This window comes from Zosterops lateralis (assembly GCF_965231275.1).
Source record: "Zosterops lateralis genome assembly, chromosome: 3".
NCBI lineage: Eukaryota > Metazoa > Chordata > Aves > Passeriformes > Zosteropidae > Zosterops > Zosterops lateralis.
Genome location: NC_139764.1, coordinates 65,176,407 through 65,200,063, shown reverse-complemented (window position 1 = coordinate 65,200,063; position 23,657 = coordinate 65,176,407). Strand labels below are relative to the sequence as shown.

The 23,657-nt window shown below is 41.1% G+C and overlaps 1 protein-coding gene across 6 annotated transcripts in view; it reads left to right on the top strand.

Moving 5' to 3' along the window:
- The window catches only part of LOC310906610 (dermatan-sulfate epimerase), a 176,698-nt gene that overhangs the window by 133,245 nt on the left and 19,796 nt on the right, over positions 1-23,657 (top strand). The window contains exons 1-3 of one of the 6 annotated variants that reach the window (XM_083856009.1): positions 9,310-9,337; positions 9,859-9,926; positions 21,950-22,418. In XM_083856009.1, the coding sequence (XP_083712135.1) occupies positions 22,003-22,418 (416 nt within the window). In that variant the 5' untranslated portion in view covers positions 9,310-9,337; positions 9,859-9,926; positions 21,950-22,002. Of the gene's footprint in view, positions 1-9,309; positions 9,338-9,403; positions 9,508-9,623; positions 9,927-21,666; positions 21,776-21,949; positions 22,419-23,657 lie in introns of those variants that run through there. The other 5 variants (XM_083856007.1, XM_083856006.1, XM_083856008.1 and 2 more) reach the window with 5 other exon arrangements.

The window sequence follows — 23,657 nt, the reverse complement described above, 5'->3', positions numbered from 1 at the left end:
CATACCTTTAATACTGATAGGGAAGTAATCTTTGATGCACAGAAGAGCTCAGTGCAGGTTTCCTGACTAGAACTTCTTCATGGGAACTGAAAGCTTCTTCTTCCCCAGTGAGAAGTTAAATAAACATACACAGGCAGATTATCTGTGGCAAGCACGGGGCACTGCTGGACCCAGGATTTTCAGACTGCTCCTTCCCCAGGCTGATGGGACTCTCACCTGAGTCCAGATCTGTGGTAGTGCAGTAGCAATTCTTAAGGGAATTCCCAGGAAAATTTGTCTAATGACAGGCACTGGGAACCAGCATTCCCAAATCTAAGTCTTCCCTCCGGAGGCCAAGTATGCATTAAATCATGCCAAGGTAAACAACAGCAGAGCATAAGAATATGTTACTCAGCAGAGATGCCACCAGCGGGAAAGTGACATCTGAACTTCCCTTTTCCTGCCACAGGGAACAAAAACACAGTGTAAAACACACTTTCATACACAAACCTGATGATTTACAGCACAGTTTCTCAGAAAGTCACGTTTAGAAATAAAGCCACCTCTGTGCAAGAAGGTAGAAGAATCACACACTTCACCACAGGGATCTGATGGGAAGATGTTGCTTCTGACTTCCCTGGGAAGGGAGCTTGGCATGGGGCAGCCCGCTGCTCCTCAGCGTCATGGAAGGAACGAGACAAGTTTTACAGTATGTTTAAGCCACCAACTTTTAAAACAAAATATGCCTCTTTCTCTACACATGCCTGGAGGCAAAGAGCATTTCAGCTGACTCATGGCATCAGATTTAGGGGGGAAAGCACATGGCTAAGCTACAGGAACCTTACCTCTATGGAGAGTGCTGGCTGTAATGGTTTAATGGCTAAAATGGTGTAGCCACAGACATCTATTGTTAACAACTGGCCAGAAACCAGCCCTTCCAGCAAGAACATAGCTGATCCAGAACCCCCAGGGGAAAGGCTAAATCCCATTATAAATCCAGTTGCCTGTAATTTTGTTTTCTGCAATTCTAAGTGGCACATCAAAACCCCCTGGTGAGTCACAGGAGAGGAAAAAAAATTTAAAGAGTTTTTCTTCTGAATGTTTTTGGTGCAAAAACAAATCCTGTTTTTCAGTAAGCATTATAAATAGAAATGTTTAACTGGAAAACGGAGCCTGGATTAGGGCCAAAATAAGATGGAATCCAGGAAGTTAAACAGACTCGGCGATTTCCAGCCCTGAAAGCTTGCTAGCATCTTTACAGGGCAAACTGGGGATTCCTGTCTACAGGACTAGTGCTGTGGCCAGCATGGCCCATCATTTTCCTGAATATGGGAAAGAGGTGTAAGGTAAATCTTTCCAGTATGAAGTGGGTACCCACGGCCATTCTCTGGCAGCCATGGCAAGACCACAGAGGTTTTACAGCTGGCCAGATGTCACAGTTCACAGAAGGGCAAACATCTGAAGCAGCGTGTTTAACTTCAGCCCCGCTGCAGCTAAACTGATTTAATCAGAACTGTGCTAAAATTCCCTCATGCCTCCCACTCTCGCTGCCGCAGCGCACACGTGGCTCCCTCACACATGGCCATAAGGGCTTTTAAGTGCTTGCACAGGGGTGAGAAACCATCACAGCCACTTCAAAATGATGCGATGGCTTCCAGCCCCTTCTGCAAATTAGAGGTTGCAAGACACAAAATGGCAGCAGCACAAATGGAGTAGCAGTCTGCACTGCAGCTCCAACAGCCCAGCCAGAGCAGGTTCTCCAGCCAGAAAGGTATTTCTGCTTTCCACTGGCTACTAGATTTTGAGTAAAAGCCCTTAAACACTCCATTTGATTCCCCCTTACAAGGCTGGGAACTTACATTCCTTTTAAGAGTGAAGGAAATCATAAACCACCTTTCACTGTATACAGGAAAAAATAGGAAAAAAAATAGGTGCTCTTGTTCAAAGTTTATGAGAGTGGTATTTTCAGGGTGTATTTTAGGAAATAAGTCAATTAACTTTCAGTAGACCTTGTTCTATCACAACACTAAATGAACTCTAAAAATTGGGACTCCGTGTGCCTAATAAATTTACATTAAACTATTAATTTCTGAAGTCTCCACAGTCTCTGAGGAATAAAAGTACAGGTGAATATAGCAATTCTTTTCTTGCCTTATCTCAAAATAATTCCTGAGAGTTTCGGTTTTATTTCTATATCATCTCCTGTAACCTCAGCCCACAGTAAAAAATTAAATGTGCACTCCTGGGTGCTAAGCAGCCTGTAAATTATATTAATTCAGAGAAAGAAAATGCTACAGCAAATTTTGTGAAAAGAAACAATATGTTTCTTTCTTTTTCTCTTAAATTAAGAGATAAAAAGTTATTTATCTTATTCTGACAGAAGCCTCAAAAATACCTACTGGAGGGCTGCTGTTGAAGCAGCTGCAGCAATATTGGAGACAGTGGTGTTGGAGAGTGCAGCAGTGAACTTCTGTCCCTGTTTTCTCCTTCAGAGCTGCCCAGAAAATGTATAAACATGAACAGTCAGCAATTAAAGGGCAGGATGCCATGACATGGGAACTCAGTGACTAAGGGAATGAGAGAATTATCTGCATTTCATAGGAGGTGTGGAGTTTCATGTCAAATAAACTAAGCACTCATAGGCAGTAAGCAGGGAAATCTCTAGATCAGCAGTAGACAGGTGATGGAAAATGGAGTACAGATGAAGGCTGAGGACAAAAAGGCTGAGGGTCAGCATGAGCTGACAATAATAGTTCAACAGGCAATTAATGTCTAGAGAGTATCAGGGAAAGGAGTTCATATATGTCTCAGAAAATAATAATTACCAAAACATATCTATTGTGTAGGATTTTCCTCTTTCCTCTAATCTTTCCCTTGTTATTGTGCAGAACTTGGAGATACCTGGTACATTACTGATACTAACCCAGACACAAAATGAGGGGGGGAAAAAGTAACCTGAATATGATTACATGAATTTAAGAAAATATACTTAATAACCATTAATACTACCATTGTTAGATATTCTTAAATATAACTGTAAAAGTATTTCTGTGTATGTATACATATTTGTGAGCACATTTAAAGTCCTCCGCTGTGCAGAGCACACTGCCAGGAACTCAGCAAATACAGATTGTGTCTGTGAGTGATCCATAACGAGGTGGTTACAGGGGCCCCTGAAATACTCAGAAACAGTGCCCCAAAAGCCCCAGAAATATAGACACAACAACCAATTGTTGATGCAGACTAGTGCAACAATCCCACAAAGACTCTAAAATTGAGAGCAGTGATGGAGCTGCCTTTAGGGAGTATGTTTGACTGCAACAAGAGCCACCAGTTGTTGAGCACTGTGGCTTTAGAACCAAGTGTGAAGAATTGATCGCTACAGTACAATTTAGTGATGCATAGGTAAGTATTATATTTAAGTGGAAATTAATTTTTAATGCCTTTCTTTGTGTTTGATCTTAAATTTCACCCTTGAGTCTTGGCTGCAGTAAATAGAGTGCAGTAAATCAGAGGGAGAAGGTTACAAAGAGAAATGGAGAAGTAGCGACAAATTTGAATAAAGTCTCTGAGAAAAACCTTTTTCATGCACCATGTAAGGAAGAGGAGAGACATGGGGCTATGAAACTCTAGAACTGGGGTGGGGATAAGTAAGCAACTTGTAAAAATTGTCATGAATTCCAGCACTTGTTTAGTTGTCTGCTTGGCTTCCCACATACCAAGTGACTCCATAAAATTGGTGGATTCTAGCCTTAAAAATGCTTTTTACTGAATACAGCATTCTACAAGTGGAAAACATTATTGTGACATATTTGGCATCCAGAGAGAGAGGTTGTAGCAATCAGCTCTAAGACAGCACTGATGAAGTCTGGCTTTGGAAAGTTCCTCTTGGTACAAGCATTAACAGTTTGTGCTCCCAGGGGATGATTCATTGCTTACAACATTGAAGAAATTTGGAGGGAAAGAAGTTGACACTCATCATACACGTTGAGAAAGGTCACACATTTGAAAACATAAAGTAATCACCAAATAAGAAGCCACATGCTGCTGGAGAGTTGCCTCTCTGCAACCTGTTTTGATCATCAGCAGAGAAAAGAAGGGATATGTGCTAAAGAACCAGCAGGCCAGTTAGGCAGATGGACAGTTACTAAGAAGAAGATAAACCTAAACCCTGTTGACATCTGCAGCAGTGTAAAAGAAGTAACATGGATTCTGCTGTTAAAAGGCACAGAACAGATGATGGAAGTGATTTTTTATTGCATCAAGGTATTGCTTGGCTTATTTCCCATTTAAGTGCCTGTGTACCTGCTTTATGGTTACTGTCTCCTGACACTCAGGACCAAGAATCTGTCTCCACTCACCAACGTTTTACCTCTGATTACTGATGCCGCAGCTTCCCATTCCTTAAGAAATCTGCAGGATTTTTTTTTTCTTTTTCATATGACTTTCTGTCTGCTGGCCTCGGGCAAAACCAGGCTGAACACATGGTGACAGCAAGAAAGAGGGAAAGAAAGGAAATGTAAAGCAAAGAAAGATGTCCCATTTACATACAAAGAAGAGCTGTTTAGGAAACATCTAGTGTTTTCCCCTTCCAGCTACCCTACTGATAGTTTGGCTACCATGAAGTAGAAGAGTAAAAGACTGCATCTGTGGGAAAGAGAGAAGTTTTACCAGTCTGTAGATGTAGAAGCAGGCAAAGGATTTTCTTGTGAGAGAAATTGCTTTGTGCCACACTGAATGTGCCCCAACCAGACAGGTATCCTGATGAGCTTAGATTAGATTTCCAAATTTCTGAATTGAATGGAAATCAACACTAAGAATCAGAATTTTTCAGGCAACTTCTTTTCATCTTAGTTTTGGAGCTGCAACTATTTTTTTCCATTGCCTGGAGAGAGCCAGAACCCCAAATGTCCAAGTAGCAAATAGAAAGAATCATGCAACAGCCTTATGAACTTAAAGGATGTAGCAGGAACAACCAAGTTAGTACATTGTCTGGTCCACACTGTGGTTGAAAAAGAGTAGATAGCCAACATTGTCCCATATGTGTCTGGAACTAGGATAAGATTGGGAAATTAAAGCTGCCTTCATGTGGCTCAAATAAAGCCTAAGGAGAAGAGCTGGGCAGAGCACTTTAAATCAAGGAGGGCAGGGTGAGCAAAATGCAAGTATCCAGATTTGCAGTTCTTCAGGTCAGCTGCAAGAAGAGACTGGCATAGTGCTCTTGTCCTGCAAGTTTCAGCTCGCAGGACTAAGATTAGAAATCATCACAGCTGGACACAAAAGGCAATGAAAACACATGGGTTATGGTCATAACCAAATCAATTGTTTTCAAGAATTACTGCAAGAATCTGGAGAATTTTTGGCTTCTCTCTCTTTTCATTTGAAGAGTTTTGTCACTTAATGACAACTGTAGAAGCATTTCTTACATGGAAATTAGAGACCAAACAGATCACACAAGAACACAAGAACACAGGGGTCTTTAGTGAGAGGCGGGTATTAAAACAATAAAAAAACCCAAAACAAAACAAACAAAATCAATCAAGCAAAAGAAGACAAATAAAAAAAAAATAATAAAATAAAATAAATTTAAAAAAAAATATATAAAAAACAAGCACACAGAGGAAAACTCAAAGAAGAAAAGAATTCTGGTGCATAGAGTGGGCAGAAAGAAAGTAAAGGATGGCCAAGGCTGCATATGTGGAACAGGTAGAATGATATACAGCTTCCCTCTTTAGGCTAATATCTTCCATCAGCAAGGAAGAGAAACAAAACTCCAAACTCCAAAATGTGAGAACAAAAGGCCTATAAATGTAAGAAGCCTCAGCAAACACCTGGTGCCCCAGAATGAGCCCTACATTACTTGCTCCATCCATTATTCTTCACATCCTTGTGATCCGGCTTGCCAATGCAGCAAGAAAATAAAGCATGTTTCCCTTCCCTGCAAGCCAGATAATTGCTGGGCTTTCTTGGAAGCTTTCCCTTCTCAAAGAAAAAGGATAGATGTTTCCAAGAGGTGGCTGCTCACAGTATCTCTGATGCCAGACATTTTCAAGGTATGCACTGTATGTACTTAGGTGCACAGTGATTTCTTTGAGCACAACCTAAAAAATTTGCCATTGTTGGAAAAGAGCAGCATTTCCCACATATGTTTGGCTCAGTCACAGACAGCAGACATGGCATGTAATGTGGCTTGCCATAAAGACCAAGGAAAAATAATGAGCATGTGATGTAGAACATTGTCTGACCTGAACAGTTTTCAAACAATTTCCATGAAACATACTCTGCACAACTGGCCAAGTCAATGGTCTTAGCTTCAATAGGTAAAATTAGCTCCTTTCCTAAATCCATTCTGGAGCAATGCCACCCAAAAGGTCAGGTTGCTGTATGTTTGAGTATCACATGATGCAATTTAGGGAAATGACTGCTACAAAAACTTCTAACCACAGTGGGACTTTTTCAATAAAATAAAATTAAATTTAAAAATAATGAAGGAAAAAGGAACAAATAAACTAGGGTTTGGATACTTGAAAGGAGAGAGGGAGTGAGAGTTTTCAGGGACAGATGCACCAGAGGAATGGAAAATATATGACGGTATGTTACTGAGTGAGTCATTTAAACCTACTTTATGGTTGGTGGCAAGAAGAGATAGCCTAGGGACATGATTCATCACATCCTAATGAAGACATGTAAAACAGGTCAGATGAATTCTCCTGTAAAAGAATTTATTTTTCTCTGCAGTGTTATAAACAGGGTCTAACGTGACCAGATCAGAGGTAGTTACCAGTCAAGTATAGAACAAAAAGTGCATGACACATTCAGAGGTTAGACGGATCCCACCCAAAGTTGCTGCTCCAAATTAACATTGTTTCATTGTTTAATTGTTTTCTTCTTGCTGTCAGCACTGAATTCACTGGCACGCAGCAAGGCCAGCAAACCACTGAGAGAAACTCAACCTCAGGAAGAGGAGTTATAACCATGGCTAAAGAAGTGAAGGGCAAAAGAAGATCAAAGACGATCCCTAATCTTGCCTGTGCAAGTAGCATTTTGAACATAATCACACAAAACAGGATCATGACAGGTCATCTGGTCCATCCCTTGCTCTGAGGCAATATTCATCAGACTTTCTAGATCTGAAGTGTTTTTGTCAAATATATGTCCAACTTGCACTTAAAAAGCCTCCAGGGAGAGAGGTGATGTTCACTTCTCCTTTATTTACTCTTACAAATACTTTCTTTTATCCTAGCTAGCCTAAATTTCTCTTACTGCAATTTACATGCTGTTTTCAGAGGATGAGGTTAAGAGTTTATCTTCTTTTTAGCAGCTTTTACATATCTGAAGGCAATTTTCCTCCAACTTCTATTCCTGAGGCTATTTTTTTCAGTCTTTCACTATACATGATGCTTGCTAGAGCTGGGGCCATTTTTATTTTAAAATTACCAATGGCTGAAATTAATCTAGTGTGGACAGATCTTGCCTCTCTTGGATATCAGTGAATCATCCTATAAGTGTTAATTTATCTATTTAGCCTGACAAGCAGTCTGAGTTACTGGGAAGTAAAACAAGCCCTATTTTACACAACAGGACATGAGGCAGAGAGGATTTGTGGCTCTCCACCCTGTTGGTATCTCCACCACGTTCTAACTGTGCAGCAGAGCAAGATCCAAGCAGCACATCCAATCTCATTCCTTATGAGGCAGGAAGCCAAAAGCCCACCCTAGAAGGGAGCCGTGGTGTGCTTTGCCTGGGTGTTTGTGATGACAAGGCAGCACAGGTCAGTTTTTCTACAATAGAGGGAGATCCATGCACAGACCAAGGGTGGGATTTCAAAAGCCGTTCAGACATTATGCTTTTCAGAATTGCAAGGGCTAATTCCATTTAATTTAGAATCAGGCCCATAATATATTTACTTACCTAATGATGCAGACAAGTACTTAAGCACCTTCCTCCTGATCACTTTAGGCACCCTGGTTATTTTAGAAATTCCACTAGAATCAGCCTATCTGCCACATCTGATCTAATTGTGAGGTCTGCAGCTCATCCTTCATATGTTTATTTGTATCACAACATCAATATTTTACAATTCTACTATCAATTCAGTAGATCCTAATACCATTCAAATAGGTGTTCAGCAATATATCTTCTCAAGATTAATCCAGTGTTTGCATGACTGAAACTGAAGCACCTCGTGCTTTTAGGCATGTCATTACTGGTAAAAAAGCAAGGCTTCATTCCAGGTTCTGGCATTGCTCTTGGAGTTTTCAGCAGCAACATGTGAATCCCTACTCTTTAGGGCTGAGATTGTCAATAGATATTGCTGAGAAATACAAGAGGAATGGAAGGGTGAAGGGAAATCCATAGTTTCTGGTTTTGTCTAGCTTCCATGAGTTTATTAATCCTGATACAACAGCATGAAATCACACTTTAAACCACAATGAATCTGTTTAAAACCATCCTCTGAAAATACAGATCTTGCATTTTAGAACAGGGAACTGAGCACTTACGAGCCTGCTGACTGACTCAGTAACATCAGGAAACACATTACTAAAATGAGTAATATGCTTTGTGAGATGTAAGCTTCAGGTAATTGGAGACCATCCTAATCTATCACATGTAAATATTTTTATTTTCATTACGTAGTCGACGAAATATGCTCAGCTTTCAAAACCCAACAAACATTTGGAATTCTTCACTTCGAACTTTGTCTTGGCTACAGTGACTGAGAAGGAAAATAGAACGTTCCAAAGGATCATTTATTTTATGCTCTTTCATATTACTTTCTGAAATATCTTCAATTGCGTGGCTGCGAGAAATGTCGGGATGACTGACTTGAACAGTCACGGCGTTTCACTTTTATTTTTTCCTTCTTTTACACGGGGAAACTTTTAAGTAAGTAGCCACACCATACTTAAAAGAGCAGATTGACAAATCGGCTTTTTGTTTCTTGGCTGGCTTGAGGGGACTTTTGGGTGGGAGGTCCTATTCCTGTCACGCAGTGTGTGACAGCCCCAGGGAAGGACAGTGAGTATGAATGGGACACCCGGGTTGTTTTCACCTCCCCGGCCAGCCTGCCCGGCCCGCGGTACCGCTGCCGAACCCTCCAGCGCCAGGGAACAACACTCCGCTGCTGGAAGCACAGCATTCCCTGGGAGAAACCTCCCGCTAAAAGGAAGAATTGGGGCATTTCCGCGAAGTTCGAGCCGGGGAGGAGCGGGCTGGGGAGGAAAAGCCGTGTGCTCGCCAGGGATAAACAAACAGAGGGGCACAGACGGAGCGGGGCCGGAGCGGAGCGGGGCGGGACACACCGCGCCACGGCCTGAGGGGCCGGGGGGGAGGAGGAGGAGCAGGAGGACGGGGAGAGGTACGGAAGGAGGGCGGGGAAGCTGGAGGTGGAGCGGGAGGGGGGGAGTCACTTTCTTCCTGCCTTGAAAAACGCACCCCTCTCCCCCCGCCTCGCTCCGTCCCCCGGGGCTGCGGAGCGGAGACTTTCTGGAGGCGAGAGGCGGCGGGGCCGGGCAGGGCCGGCGGGCGGTGAGTGCCCGAGCGGAGCGGGGCGGGACGGGCTGCGCTCCCTCCATCCCGCCAGGCGCTGCTCCCGGCTCTGGCGGCGGGACGGGCGGGCCGGGGGCTTTGGGAAGGGGCGATCATTCCCAGCGCTGCCTCCGGCACATCCCCAGGCCCGGTGGGGAGCGGCGGGGCCGGGCAGCGGGAGCGGGGAGCAGCCCCCAGGCGGGCACGGGCTTTTCCCGGCTTTTCCCGGCTTTTCCCGGCGGTGGGGCAGCCGCAGGACGGGCCCCCAGCCCGGGGGAGGTCGGTGCGTGCGGGGACGTGGCGCTCCCTGTGCGGAGCTTCACCTGTGATAACAGCTCTGCTCCTCCGCAGCGCCGGCACCGCGGGACCCCCGGCCTTGTGCCACCGAGCCCAGCCTCCCAAACGTGCCTGTGTGAAAGGTAAGCACCAGCATCCTTGTCTTGCACCGAGAGAGAGAGAGAGGCAGGCTGAGAGACACTCTTGCCCCATGCAACTTCCTGCCACTTCTTTTTTTGCTGAATTTTTTTGTTTGTTTGTTTTTACTTTTTTGGGATTTTTTTTTTTTTGTGGTTTTGTTTTTGTTGGTTTTTTTGTTTGTGTGGGTTTTTGGGGGTTTTTTTTGGTTTTTTTCGTTGGTTTTTTTGTTGTTGTTGTTTTTGTTTGTTTGTTTTGGGGATTTTTTTAAAACTTGTTTGTTTCGTTGTTGTTGTTTGTTGTGTTTTGGGTTTTTTTTAATTGGGAAAATTTTAAGTGACCTGGGACCAGAGCTGTCAACTCGGGAAGCTCAGTGTTCGTATCCCCAGGCAGCGAGTTGCAATTCCTATAGCCAGTATTGCCTGAAAGCAGTGCACCATCACTTGGTGTGGCATCGCTTGGAGTTGGCATCACTCGTGCCAACTCTTAAAATACAATTTGGTATGAATGAAGGTAACCACCCTCTCTGTTCTTCTGTTGCTTCTTCTTGAAGCAATGTAAAACTGTGACATTTTCCTGTGTTTTCAAGTTGGAGTGGCTTGAGTTTTAGCTATAAGCAATGGCAACATAAAAAGTAGTCACAGCTGTGAATAAAATACAGAAATATTGCTCAACCCTGGAGATGTTTTAGTCACACTAAGAAGATCAACTGCAATTTAAATAACACTAAAATTTTAATGTAGTCTAAACAAAGACAAAGAAAATCTCAGCCTAAATATTGCCACATTGTGTTTATCATGCCAACTATTATTATAACTCACTACAGTATTTCAAAAAAGGAACAATTGAGCTGAAGGGCGGCAGTGGGAGTCAATAATTCAGATTCTGTTTATTACTCTGAAAGACTCTAGCTGGGTACCCTTGGGCAAGTCACTCCACCTCTCCATGGCTCTGTTTTCTTCCTCATAAAACAGATAAATGTGCTTGGTTGCTTCACAGGGGTGTTGAGAAGTTTAATTAATTAATTAGTTTCATAACTACTTGTAGATCCTTGGGTACATGGTTCTACAGAAGTGCTAAGTATTATTTCAACTAAGAGTTCCCTTACTGTGTCTCATCACTTATATGTGGGGTTTTTTAAGTGACCTGAATTAGTTAAATTTTTAGGGAGAGTCAAAAAAGTAGCAGTTTTGTACTGGGATTGTCTTGCATCTTGGTAAACTTCACTGAGAGCTGAAATCAAAATATACTAACCACAGTGTATTTCAATGGGGCAGAGCTACTGGGCCTTTAAAAAAACATGATTTTCTTGTTATTCAAAGTAAGAGCTTGCCTTTGTTGCTTTGCTTGAGGTATTGTGATGTTTTGCATGATTTTGAATTGCCAAATCACTCACCTGAGTGCTCTTAAAATAATAAAAGCGAATGATATGAGAATTGTTTATAAACACATCTGTATTCTCTGCTGTGAACACTGACCTCAGAAGACACTTAGTGCTGATTTTCCGCTACACATTGATCTACAGTCTCCTTTACAACTTGTTCCTTGTTTATAGAGAATGTTGCAAGAAAGAAACGCATAAATTGAACCATTGATTGCCTATGGGAAAAGTTGGTAGATGTTGGTTGCCTAGCTTTTATTGCAGTGTATATTACTTATTGTAACTAGATATTGAGTAAATATCTGCACTACAGTGGAGAGGAAAATGCATTTTATTACCTGGCCAAATGTTAGATGTGATATTTATAGGTTGCATACAGTTATAAGTGAAAATGGGTAGCTGAAAGCCGGTTTTGGGTTTTAGAGTGACATCTTGGGTTTGGTACTTTCTAAAGGCTCATGAGGTCTGTGTGTACCATTTCTTTTACTCAAGGACAATGATACAAAGTACATAAGCTTTTTTAAAGCTGAATTCAAGTAAAAACTGTATCAGTGGTGGTAGAAAGGTGAAAACATAACCAGGTAACTCTTGGGTTGTGAATAAACATAGGAAGTTTATATCTTAGTAGAGCAACTGATCACATCCATCAGTACCCAGCAGTCTGAGCAGTAAAAACTAGGGTTAAATGAGCAGGTAAGCATCCATAAAACTGAAATGTCCCTTCTCTCAGAAGTAATTGTATTTAACTAAAATTCAGTCACATTTTTAGGCTTGTGTATGGAAACTTGCACATCTGGCATCCACAGCATACTATAGCAATGAGCAGAAATAAATCTACTTACTATTGCTATTGTTCCTGGATATTTTGCAAGAAATAAAGCCCTTTGAGGGGGAAGGGGGATGCTGAAGGAATTAAAAAATAAAGAAAAAAACCAGCTTTCTGTAACTGTTGTTTTCTTGCTTAGACTTGGTAATCCAAGTGTGTGGTGAGTGAATGAGGTTATGACTTTTTCTTAGCAATTTGTATTTAATTGGTAAATATGACATCTCAGCAGCTAGTTTGTCCTGGCTGTTCTCACCTTCTTTGCTGTCTCTATTGAGCTGGGAGTGTAGTTGGAGCACTGTATTCCAAAGCTGTTAAACCAGGGTGCCAGTTTGCATTCAATGCTATAGCCACATGCTTAATATAAATCATTTAATAGAGTCTGCATTTGGCTCCCTTTGAACCAGTTTTCTGTTTATATGGGTAAACTTTGTACTGATGTCTCTTAGCCCAGCTGGGATAGGATGAGACAGGACAGTGCTGCTTTATTAAACCCCCAAACCCTTGTGCACTGCACTTGAAGCAGATTCAGCTGTGTGCTCAGGATGAGAAGTGGACAGAGAAGCCTGTTAGGAAAAAGGAGACTTAGCAAATGCCACCAGTGATGTCTCTCATGAATACTTTGGCAGTAAGAGTTTGGCAGAAGTCAAGTGTTGGTAGTGGAGAGCTGACTAAAGGGGTCTGGGCACTCTGGGAACCACATGAAAGACAAAGCACTGGAAATGTTTTCTCACATGAGATGCTGGCATGACACTTTTATCCACTCCTGGGACATGGTCAGGTGTGCAAGCACAAGCATAATATAATTATCATGTACACACTCTGAAATTGCCTTTGTTTGGTCTTTGTTTCTGTTTTTACCCTTGCTTATAGTATAAAGGAGGAATCAGCAGTAGAGTTGTTTAGAGTGGGCGAAGGATTGTAGGGACCCTGGTGATTTGACTTTGATAGATGCTGTATCTCAGAACAAGAGAAATGTAACTTTAACATACAAGTTCTTTTTCCATGGTTGGCCAGGTTTATGCTTTTATTTTGTGGGGTTTTTAAATCAGAAATATTAAAAATGCTGAACATTTTATACAAACCTGGTATGCCTTCTTCAGCCTTCTGATCAAGTGGCTGCCTAGAGTTGTTAAAGTATTTTGAAAAGTTGTTCACAAGCATTTCTATGGATATGTTCCTTTTCTATGTTTCTGTGATTCATGTTCCTTTTAATCACAACCTTGCAATCATGGTTCATCACACTTTTTACCAAAATCATCTGTCCAGTTTCAGTTCTGCTGTGACAGCTATGCCTGCACAACTTACAGTCAGAAATGAGATCATAAGATTCTAAATTTCAAAATTAACCCGTAATTTAATGGTTATGTTGACACCTGCTCACAGATTGCTCATGCACGCTGTGAATAGCTACGTTTTGCAGGAATAATGTGGCCACTTAACTCCATCTGCAGCTGAGGCTTCTGTCCTTGAAAGTGTAATGACCACTTTTTTCAAGGATTTGTTAAGGATGTTTGGGGAGCACTGAGGACAAAAATAGCCCCGAAGGAACCGCAGGACAATACATTTTATTGTCTGTCCAGGTTTGTACCCTGGAAAAAGCAGTTGCATCTGGGTATGTGTATATTACATCTGTGGAGAGAGAGAGAGGGGCTATATGCTCTGTCTCTCTGTGGAGAAATCCTAGATGATGATATAACAGCAGGATTGTGTTAATAATAATGAACAACACACTCATCTGGAGACAGATACGACTATCAAGTAGATGGTACAATTTAGGTCTACGAACACAATGACATTTATCCTGTAACCAGTGAACCTGTGGTTCTTCTGTGTGAGTACACATTTGGGGTCTGCATACTCACACTCTGAAATTATCTCTAGATAATATAAAAGCAAGTGTTGGTTTAAATTGTTTAGATTACAAACTCCTTAGGTTCAGAAATCAGTTAGCATCAGCATCTTTGGACTTTGCTGGTGCTCCTATATGCTGTAACAATAATTTAATCACAACAATATGATTGCCATGGTTTTATCCCAGCTGGCAACTCAGCCCCACACAGCCCTTGGTCACTCCCTTCAGTGGGATGAGGAAGAGAACTGGAAGAATAAAAATAAGAATACTCATGGGTTGAGATATAGTCAGTTTAATAGATAAAAGCCAGACAAAACAGAGACTTCATTCACCACTCCCCATGGGCAGGCAGATGTTCAGACATCCTCAGGAAAGCAAGGCTCCATCACATGTAGTGGCTGCTTTGGAAGACAAATGCCACAGCTCTGAGTGCATCTTTCTTCTTCTTTGCCAATATTGTATGCTAAGCATGACATCACGTGGAATATCGCTGTGGTCCGTTGGGATCAGCTGTCCTGACTGTCCTCTCCCAACTCCTTGTGCCTCCTCAGCCCCCTTGCTGGTGGGGTGGAGGGAGAGACAGAAGAGTTCTTGAGTGTATAAGTGTTGCTCAGCAGTAACTAAAACATCCCTAAATTATCAACACTGTTCCCAGCACAAATCCAAAACATAGCCCAAAACCAGCTACTATGAAGAAAATTAACTCTGCCTTACCCAAAATCATCACAATGAAAATAACAATAAAGTACTAATACAGTTTTGTGTGCAACACTGAGTCATAAACAGGATATGGAGACATAGTTCAAATGGGTTTTGATCCCATAGCAACTGAAGGATATGATGCATTTTAGAATTCCTGTCTTTAATATGAAGTCCTGTGGAAATGCTTTACAAATAAAAATATTTGATATCTTCAGCTACTCAAGTTTGTAGCTATAGATACAGAGAGTGAGAACTGGTTTTGTAAAACTCCAGCAGAATTACGTCATTTATTTACAACATCCTGAAGACAACTGAATGAAGGACAATTAAAAGAATAAGCAGAGAGTATTAAAACTGTTAATTATATAGTCAAGAACAACAAATGAGCTGACTTAAAGCACTTGCAAGTGTTAGGAAGACTAAAGGTCAAGGCCAGCAAAGTGGAGTTAGTTGGAAAGAGGATAAAATTTAAAGTCTGAAATGGAAACACTTGTTCTGGTATCAGAAGTTTCTGGTGTTGTAATCAGCCCCGTTAGAAGTGAGGGAAGATAGATGGCATGCAATTCCCTGGGGTGGGTTAGGCACAAGGAGGAATTCTGGCAGCCGTAAATTGGCTTTCCCCTTTTGCACATATGATTATCTTTTTCCTCTCTTTTACTTGCACCTCCTGGGCATTGCCATCGCTGCGTGAAGTTTTTCCAGTTCCTCATGTGCTCCGTGACTGTACCACTGGATCCACACAGAAGCTCCAGTCTGCCCCAGACATTCTGTTCCCTTGCTTCCTTCTTGTGATGGGTGGTTGTGCCTTAGAGCTGTTGGCTGCTCTCAGAGGAAACCCTAAACATCATTCCTAATACCCAACACCAAAGGGATCACAGCCTTGCTGACCCTGAGTGGGTGTCTTTGTGAAGGCCAGAAAGATGAGTTCCTTCTCAGTAGTTGCCACAGGAATATTGTTTCACCACCCAGATTGTGCAGGAGCCTTTGTTCTGTGTTTCTGAAGTGCCTGTTACTGACATAGTCCTGAACCCCAGAGGTTCCCTACATGCTGTAATAGCATAACATGTGGATGAGGGGTTTGCTTGACTTCTGGGACATCAATGGAGCAGACAAAGGTAGAGAGTATATCCTCTTGGCCTGGGTGAAAATTCTCCAACTGCCTTCCTATAGTTTTAGCATCTGTGAAAATATTTGTAAAGTAAAAACAAAACCCTAATTTTAATTATTGAAATGGCCTTTTGAAATTATGTCAGCACAGGATACAGTGCTGGTGTTCTAGAAGCAGTCTTTCTCTGGTAGCTTATAGTTTTAAGCCTTCAATGGTAAAAGTGATTGGGCTTTCATTCACTGAATGTGGATGCCTTAACAGGCATGCCTGTACTGGTTGGGAATGATCATCTGCAGAATCCTAGATATCAAAATTACTTCATTACTCATTCCACAGTGAGGTATGAAATAAGAGATCTCAGTAAGGGTTAGGAATATGAGTGTTAGTGCAACCAAAAAATTACCAAAAGAAAGCATTTTTACAGGAGGATAAATTGCAAAATAGAAGGAAATTCTAAATTCACAGATTATGATTTGGACACGCAGCTGATTTAAATAATGTTTTCTCTTGAGGCAGAGAGAAGGTTATGCATTCAGTATATGTGTGTATGCCCTGTTAATTTATATATACAGTGATAAAATGGACAAATAAGCTTTTAACTGAAAGGAATTAGCAGATGAAACTTCCATCACAGATGTCTTACACATCCTACTGTGAACTTACAAAAACATCCTGCAGTTGCTGTGTTACCTGTAGCATGCTGGAGAATGAATGCAACCCTCCATTCTCCTGGAATTATGGTTTGACATGGCTGTGTACTGCTCTACACAGATCCATTTAATTTTGTGTTAGATCAAAGGACAGACACAAGTTTAAATCTTGACTGCTGACATGATGGCATATACTGATAATCCCTATAGGAACTGGCTGTTTCTGGTTGCCATTGGGATTTTCTTAGCACAGCTGTTAGACATAAAAGTTGATAAAAGCTTCTTTCAAGGTATTTCACATCATTTCAGAGCAAGTGCAATACTAACACCTGGGTACCTGAGCTGCACTTTATTTATGGCAGATGTAATTCTGAATTATACTTGGGATCTCAGTATTTAAGTTTTGAAATACCTTTGAAATTATATAATTGTAACATGTTTTTCATTGTGAGAAAATCAGAGGAAGAAATGAAGTAATGTCCCCTGGTGGTTAAGATCGTAATAGCTGTTTTTCAAGTTTTAAGCAGTGATTTTTACACCTTCTCAGTATTTTTATTGGAGAGCCAGATAGTCACTGGTTTTAGCTCACCAACCAAAAGGTGAGTGCTCCTGACTCTTGGGATGTGGGAGTTTCCCACCTTGGTGTCCTGCCCCACAGCTTTGAAAGGGTCCCAGCAGCACTGCTCGTTGAGGTAGAAGCTTGAGACTTCAGTCAGTAGATTTATTGTTATTATTACACTATATATATAATATAATATATATTGTGTAATATATAATTTTTATAGTTTTATTGGTTCTGCTCCATTATGCACCTAATTATGCTGTATTGGATATGGTTCTCTGGAACCAAATGACAGTATATATATATGGGAATTAGTCTCCATTGACCCTTTCACCTCTCTGTTTTCGTGGACTTATCCTGCATTTTTTAATACCACAAGGTCATTGGGTTCAGTTAAAAGACTAAATTGCTCTCCCATTTTTAAATATGTTTGCAAAATCTTTAGATTGGTGGTAAAAGTGACCTTGTTGAATAAACAACTCTTCAGTTGATGTAACTGTCATGATTTTAGAATGCTGCCATTATGTAATGTTAGCAAAATTTCCAAGTGATATAGATTCTGCTCCTCTCAGCAGCAGCAAAGTCAATTGCAATGTGTGTGAGAAGATATTTCACATATTTGGACAAAGTGCAAAGAAAAGGAGATCCTGCAGAAGGTTCCTTTTCTCTGCTGTGATCTAACCCATCGCTTCTTGTGTTACCTTTTAGCAGTTGTCAGCATTAGGACAAAGAGTTGCATGTCCCTCTCCATTTAATGGAACAATAGTCCACACATATCTCATTGCAATGTTACCTATTAATTTCACAGTTTTGGTAGGACAGCAGCTGTTTCTGGTGGTCGACCATTTCTTGTTGAAATATCTATGACTTTCTTATCTGATTTAGCACTGGGTTCTAAAATTGCTTAGTTTTAGTTTTAGTACCTGTTCTTGTAATGGAATTTGTGACAAAACTGTAGTGACCCTATTGTTCAAAATGAAACTGCGTATTATAATATTACAAGCATTGAAAATTTTGACTAAAAGAAGTTCATTTTCAATGTCAATCATTTATGAAGTGCAGAGAAATTTTAAAATTTAATTCCATGCCGATTCAGTGTCATTTTCTAAGGTAAAAGTTTGCACACTAAACCCGAAGATTTGATTTTCACCAGTGTGGTGAAACAGATTTTCCTTTAAATATTTGAGCACTTGTTTCTCAGGTATCTCAGGTAACAATAATGAGAACTGTAGCCTTTGTGGAAAATAGTAGCTTTCCAAAAGAAGACAAAGAGTCTGACGTGCTCGTGTCCCAGCCCTGGGCTCTGGGAAGATCTTTTATTCAGAAACCTGAGTAATCCAGTAGCATGGGAGGTGCCAGCAGAGAAGCCTGCAACTTCTGCTTTTTAAGAAGTGATAGAAGTTTGATCCCAGGAAAAAGCTGCTACAAAGCAGAGTGGCTCTTCAGAACTGATACTACAGAAAACAACAGTTCTTTACCTGTTTTTAATTTTTAATCACCCACAAGAAGGCCGGATTGCTTCAAGGACATCTTTGCAGCTGGTGATCCTAACAGTGCCATCATTTCTTCTCCCTCCTCTGCCCCTCTCCCAGTGTCTGCTCTCACTGATGAAACAATGTTTCTGTGCACATGTGACAGGAGTAAATGGCCCTCTCTTTTCTTTTAAATAGTTTATTTGGTAAAGTTATCTGTATAAACCAATGTTTACTTTAGTTAGTGGTTTTAGTTTTACAATACTCTTTTTTTTCTACAGTTGAACATTTAACAGTTGATGCAGATGGGAAGAACTAAAATTGTTAAGATTTAATGTTTTGGATGCTTTTTTCTGGAATAATTGATTTTTTTACTGTTTGTTTCTGCTGAAAGTGGAGTGAAAATAGTGCAAAATGCTCTTTCAATCTAGAAATAAATGACAACATTTTCAAAGCACACTGAATAATAGCATTTTCTTCCATGGGCAAGCATCCTTCATTCTTCTTTTAATTATTAATACTTAACCAGATCACGGTTTCCTAACTGAATAAAACCCCCTCGTTTTCAGAAAAGGTTGAGTTGCTTGATGAAGTTTTTCTTGGAAGATGTGGCTGGTAATGATGCAGTGTAATATGAGAGTAAGAAATTCCTTTAGCTTTAAAAAATGGTATTGTGAGTGCACATTAAATGATCAGAAGGCCCAGACTCCAGTTCTTTTTAGCCTGAGTGTGTCGGGCAAACTTGTAACAAGTTCACACACAACTGGTAAGCTGGAGCTCATGTACACAGTTATTTGCACAGATCCAGTTTCACCTAAGCTATGCTGATAATCAAAGTTCAGAAAGGTTTGCATGGAAAGAAAGGTCCTCCTTTCCAGCTGCTTCCTCCCATCCATCAGTCACACCAGGCTGAGCCCTGCTAAGCTATGGGATAGAGCTCACTGTACTTAGTGAGTCGTGGCTGCTGGAAGTTACTGTCTTCATCTCATAGGAAGGGTGCCAGTATAATTTAACCAAGAATAAATTATTTTGTGTTCGTGCTTTTGTCACTGCCTATTGACTTTCTTCCAGATCTTGACTCTGAATAAATATACAGTAGGTTGGTTTTCCAGTTATTCTGTTGTTAGCCTAAACAATGTGGTGCAGTGGTCCCTTCTCATGTAAAGATAGAAAAAAGGGTTTACTTTCTCAGCGAAATGTGCACATGAAAGAAGGGTGAAAATGTGGGAGGCTTTTGAATACTTGAGAGTACTATGACTTTTTGGCAACACTGGATGTGTTTGATGATGGTGTAATGCTGGGAAATGTGTGTTCAGATTTGCAAAGCAGTTCTGGGTAACCTTACTGTATATGCCATAATCATTGGTCAGAAATAACTTGATTTAGAGAACTCTTAAAACCATCCCTAAATTTATACATGTTCTTAATTTTCACTGATGTGCAGAAGTGCTTACAGAAATTAGACCAAAGGAAAGACTGCATGAAGTCCTTACTGCTAGCTGGGATTTTCTTCTGCTTATGTGAGCCAGGAATTTTTTTCAATAAATGGTTAACACAGAAAAAGCTACAAGCATATTTTAGCTTTTTGGGGGGTATTTTTTAGGTTTTTTCCTCTGCCCACAGTTCTAAAGGATCACAGAGGCTTTAAAAAAAAAACATAGTGGGGATTTTTATTATTATGACAAAGCAGTTTTTTCATCAATTAAAAATATTACATCATGTTTCAACCATAATGCATTGCTTTGGCTGGTTTTTACCTCCTTCCTGTCAAAATATACTGTTGTTTCCTTCAGCATATAGAAGAATACAAGTAGATTTGAGAAGAATACAAGTAGATTGGATAAACTATGGTGCATGTGTCTTTTTTGTATGTATGTATGTGGTGAGAGACTATGTAGATATAGTAAAAGTGTTACCAAATAAACCAGCCTATGATAATGTGTCCTGTAACAATTGGTTTACAATTGATTTACAATCCAAAATGGGGCAAGATGTACTTGCAAAATGCATTAAAATATTTTGAAAATGTCATCTTCCAGTACACTCTGTTTAAGCAATTATGCTGCTTGCTGTAATAGATAAATTTAAGCAGTTACAGGGTGCAATATTATTTCTGCCCTAGGTAGGAATTCACAAGAAATTATGTATTTCTTGGCCAAAGATGTTTGCTCACAAATTAATTTTAGGATACAAGCATAAAAATCTAGGGTCTAGAGGGTCTGGCCACCCAGTTAGTCATGAAGGGTCCTTGTTTGTCAGAGTTTTCTCATGTTAACGACTTTGTTGAAACAGGATGTGGATCTCTAAATAAGGTTTTACAGCCTCAGTTTCTATTAGAAAATTTTGGCTATGGAATAGGGACCTGTGGGGAGAAGTAAAAGGTTGCTTTGTACTTTAACTTCCTACAAGTTTTATGACTGAATCCTATGAAACAGGTTTTCCATGGGAGAAAAAAAATGTATCTGTTTTTAGATTTTCTTTCCTTCTATTTCTCCTTTTAATAATTGAAAACTACTGTTCATTATTTACATAAAACTGTCTCACTTGAGCTTGCTTTCCATAACCTTTTCCCTCGTAAGAATTCTAGGAATTTGCTGGCTTTCCTCAGGGGGATCTTGGCTGTGTTTTATCTGTGACTTTAGGCCAGATAGTTGGTAATTTCTTCAAAGTAACTTACTATGTTTAAATTGCATTTGCCTCTGCATAGATTTCCCATTAGGGCACATTCAAGAAGTAACGTACAGAGAAGAATATGCATTTTAATTCAGTGTTCAGCCTTCTTCGTAACTGGCAGTAAATCTCATGTAAAATGGAAAGCCCCTTGGAAAAAAATACTAATAATGCAAACCCCTAAATGCCTGGAAGGCAAAGTATTTCAGCTGTTTTTCTAAGACTCTGCCACTTACTGTTTCCCTTTTCGACTCCTGACTTGCTCATTTTTTTTCTTTTTTTTTTAAATGAGGACGTGTCAGAGCCGGAGGCCTTAAGCCGTGTATAAAGTGACCCCGACGCAAACCTCCAGCATTCCTCATCTTTCCCTCTCTCCAGCTGCTAACATCAGCCAAGGCAGCACGCAGGCTTGGCTGCCGCCAGCTCCCTGGCTCTCCCCCTGGCTCCTCCCTTCCCGCCCTTCTCTGCTTGCCAGTACAGTCAGCGCTGCTTCATATGAGGCACTGTTGCAATTATTGGAAATCTCAAGTACAAGAGCTGCTGTTGTGTCCCTTCAGCTGGTATCAGCTACAGGAGGGCAAGGTGTGGGAAGGAAGGGGCTTTCTTCAAAGTGTACAGCTTTTTCTCTCGGGTGAGTTGCTCAGCGGATGTTTTGTCTGAAGTATTCAAATAGAAATGATTTGAAAGTCGTCTGGAGAATACATGGGGTTCTTTAGATGGAATCATATTTCCCAGAGAGGCTCCTGAATTATGGCGTCTCACAGATTCATTTTCTAACTCCTTCTTTCATGTCCATCTACCACAGGACATTTCAAAGATGGTTTGGCTGCCATTGAGACCTGGAGATCTGATGCCACAATGAGGACTCACACACGGGGAGCCCCCAGTGTGTTTTTCATACAGGCGGTTTGCTTTGCCTTCGCCTGCGGCGCCAGGGAGGACCAAGACACGATGGTTCCTTTTGTCAATGCCCACTATGACAGCTACCCCATGCTCTACTTCTCCAAGGGGGACGTGGAGACCCTGCGGCTCCAGGCCAGCACCACACACCGGCACATCGCGGCTCATCTGATGGAAGCAGTGCAAACCATGCTGTCCAATCCCCTGGAGTACCTTCCTCCCTGGGACCCAAAGGAGTTCAGCGCTCGCTGGAACGAAATTTATGGCAACAACCTTGGAGCCCTAGCAATGTTCTGTTTGCTCTTCCCTGAAAACATGGAGGCTATCAATATGGCCAAGGATTACATGGAGAGGATGGCGGCTCAGCCTAGTTGGTAGATTTTTGTCTTCCTTTTTTTTTTTAAGTTGTTCTTTTACTGTATAAACTGCTTACATTTGGAGGAGTGAGTAGATGAGTGAATTGCTTAAATTATGTCAGTTGTACTAATATTCATTTATCGGTGACTAACTTGCTGAATGTATATACCCTCATCTGGACCAGCAGTGACACACAGCTTTTCACCTTCACTGGACTTTTCTTGAAAGTTGATGCTGAAAGGATCATGATCCATGATCCATCTACACCCTGTTTGCTGTAAAAAGAAAAAAGTGTAATCCAAACTCACTCTCAGTCAGAAGAAAGTTTCACATCTGTTTTGTGGCAAGAAGTGCTAAAAGAGTTGCTTTCAATTTTATTTTTCTCAGATTCATACATATCTTTTCGGTAATTAATTCTTCCTTAGGAAGAATTTAGAGATGGGAGACCTATGAAAAAGGTATAATAGGTGACACTCTTGGGCTTCTGCAGTCTGATCTAACATCTGTCTGAGCTTTAGTTCAGACTGGCAGCTTCACTTGGCTGCATGGTTCTTGGGCTTCTCCTTAAGACATACTAGGACATGGTACTTGTCCATCTGATTACTGGGACTGCCTGAGTAACTGGCATTTTGATGACCACTTCCTGGAGTAACTTCCCCTGGATGTGAGTTGTCATCCCTACAAGTTACTCTATCTTCTCTGTGCCACACTCTTTCTGTGGGCACAGAAGTTAATGTTCTCACTGTAGGGGTGATTCTAGGGTTGAGACCCCAAAGTCTTCTCCTTTTCATACCCACCTGCAATTTATCTTCTCTTTTTGCTCAAGCAGATGCATTTCCCCTACCTCCCTGCAAGAGCTGCCACTTGGTGCACCTTGTGGACTACTGCCCAGGATTGCTGTCATTGTGAATAGGTCAGAGGATGGGAATGTGGGCTTTGCCAGGACAGTGGCATCTGCCCAAGACAGCGAAATGGAGCTGGAGGGGCACAGCTCCCTTCTGTCATAGCTGCTCTTCTACAGTTCTGTGGTGACAGCAGCTCAGCAGAAGTGTGAGTCAAGATTCAGGTCAGCACAGGAGGAGTAGCATTAGCTGTTCAGGCAGTATTCATTACTCAAACTACTATTCCTTACCTTCTAGTAACCAACTAGTAGTATCCTATGAATGTTAGCCTTCCATGGACAGTCACTGGAATTATGCTGGATTTGAGCTAGCATAACTTGGGATCTATACCTCCTGATGGGCATGATTGAAAAG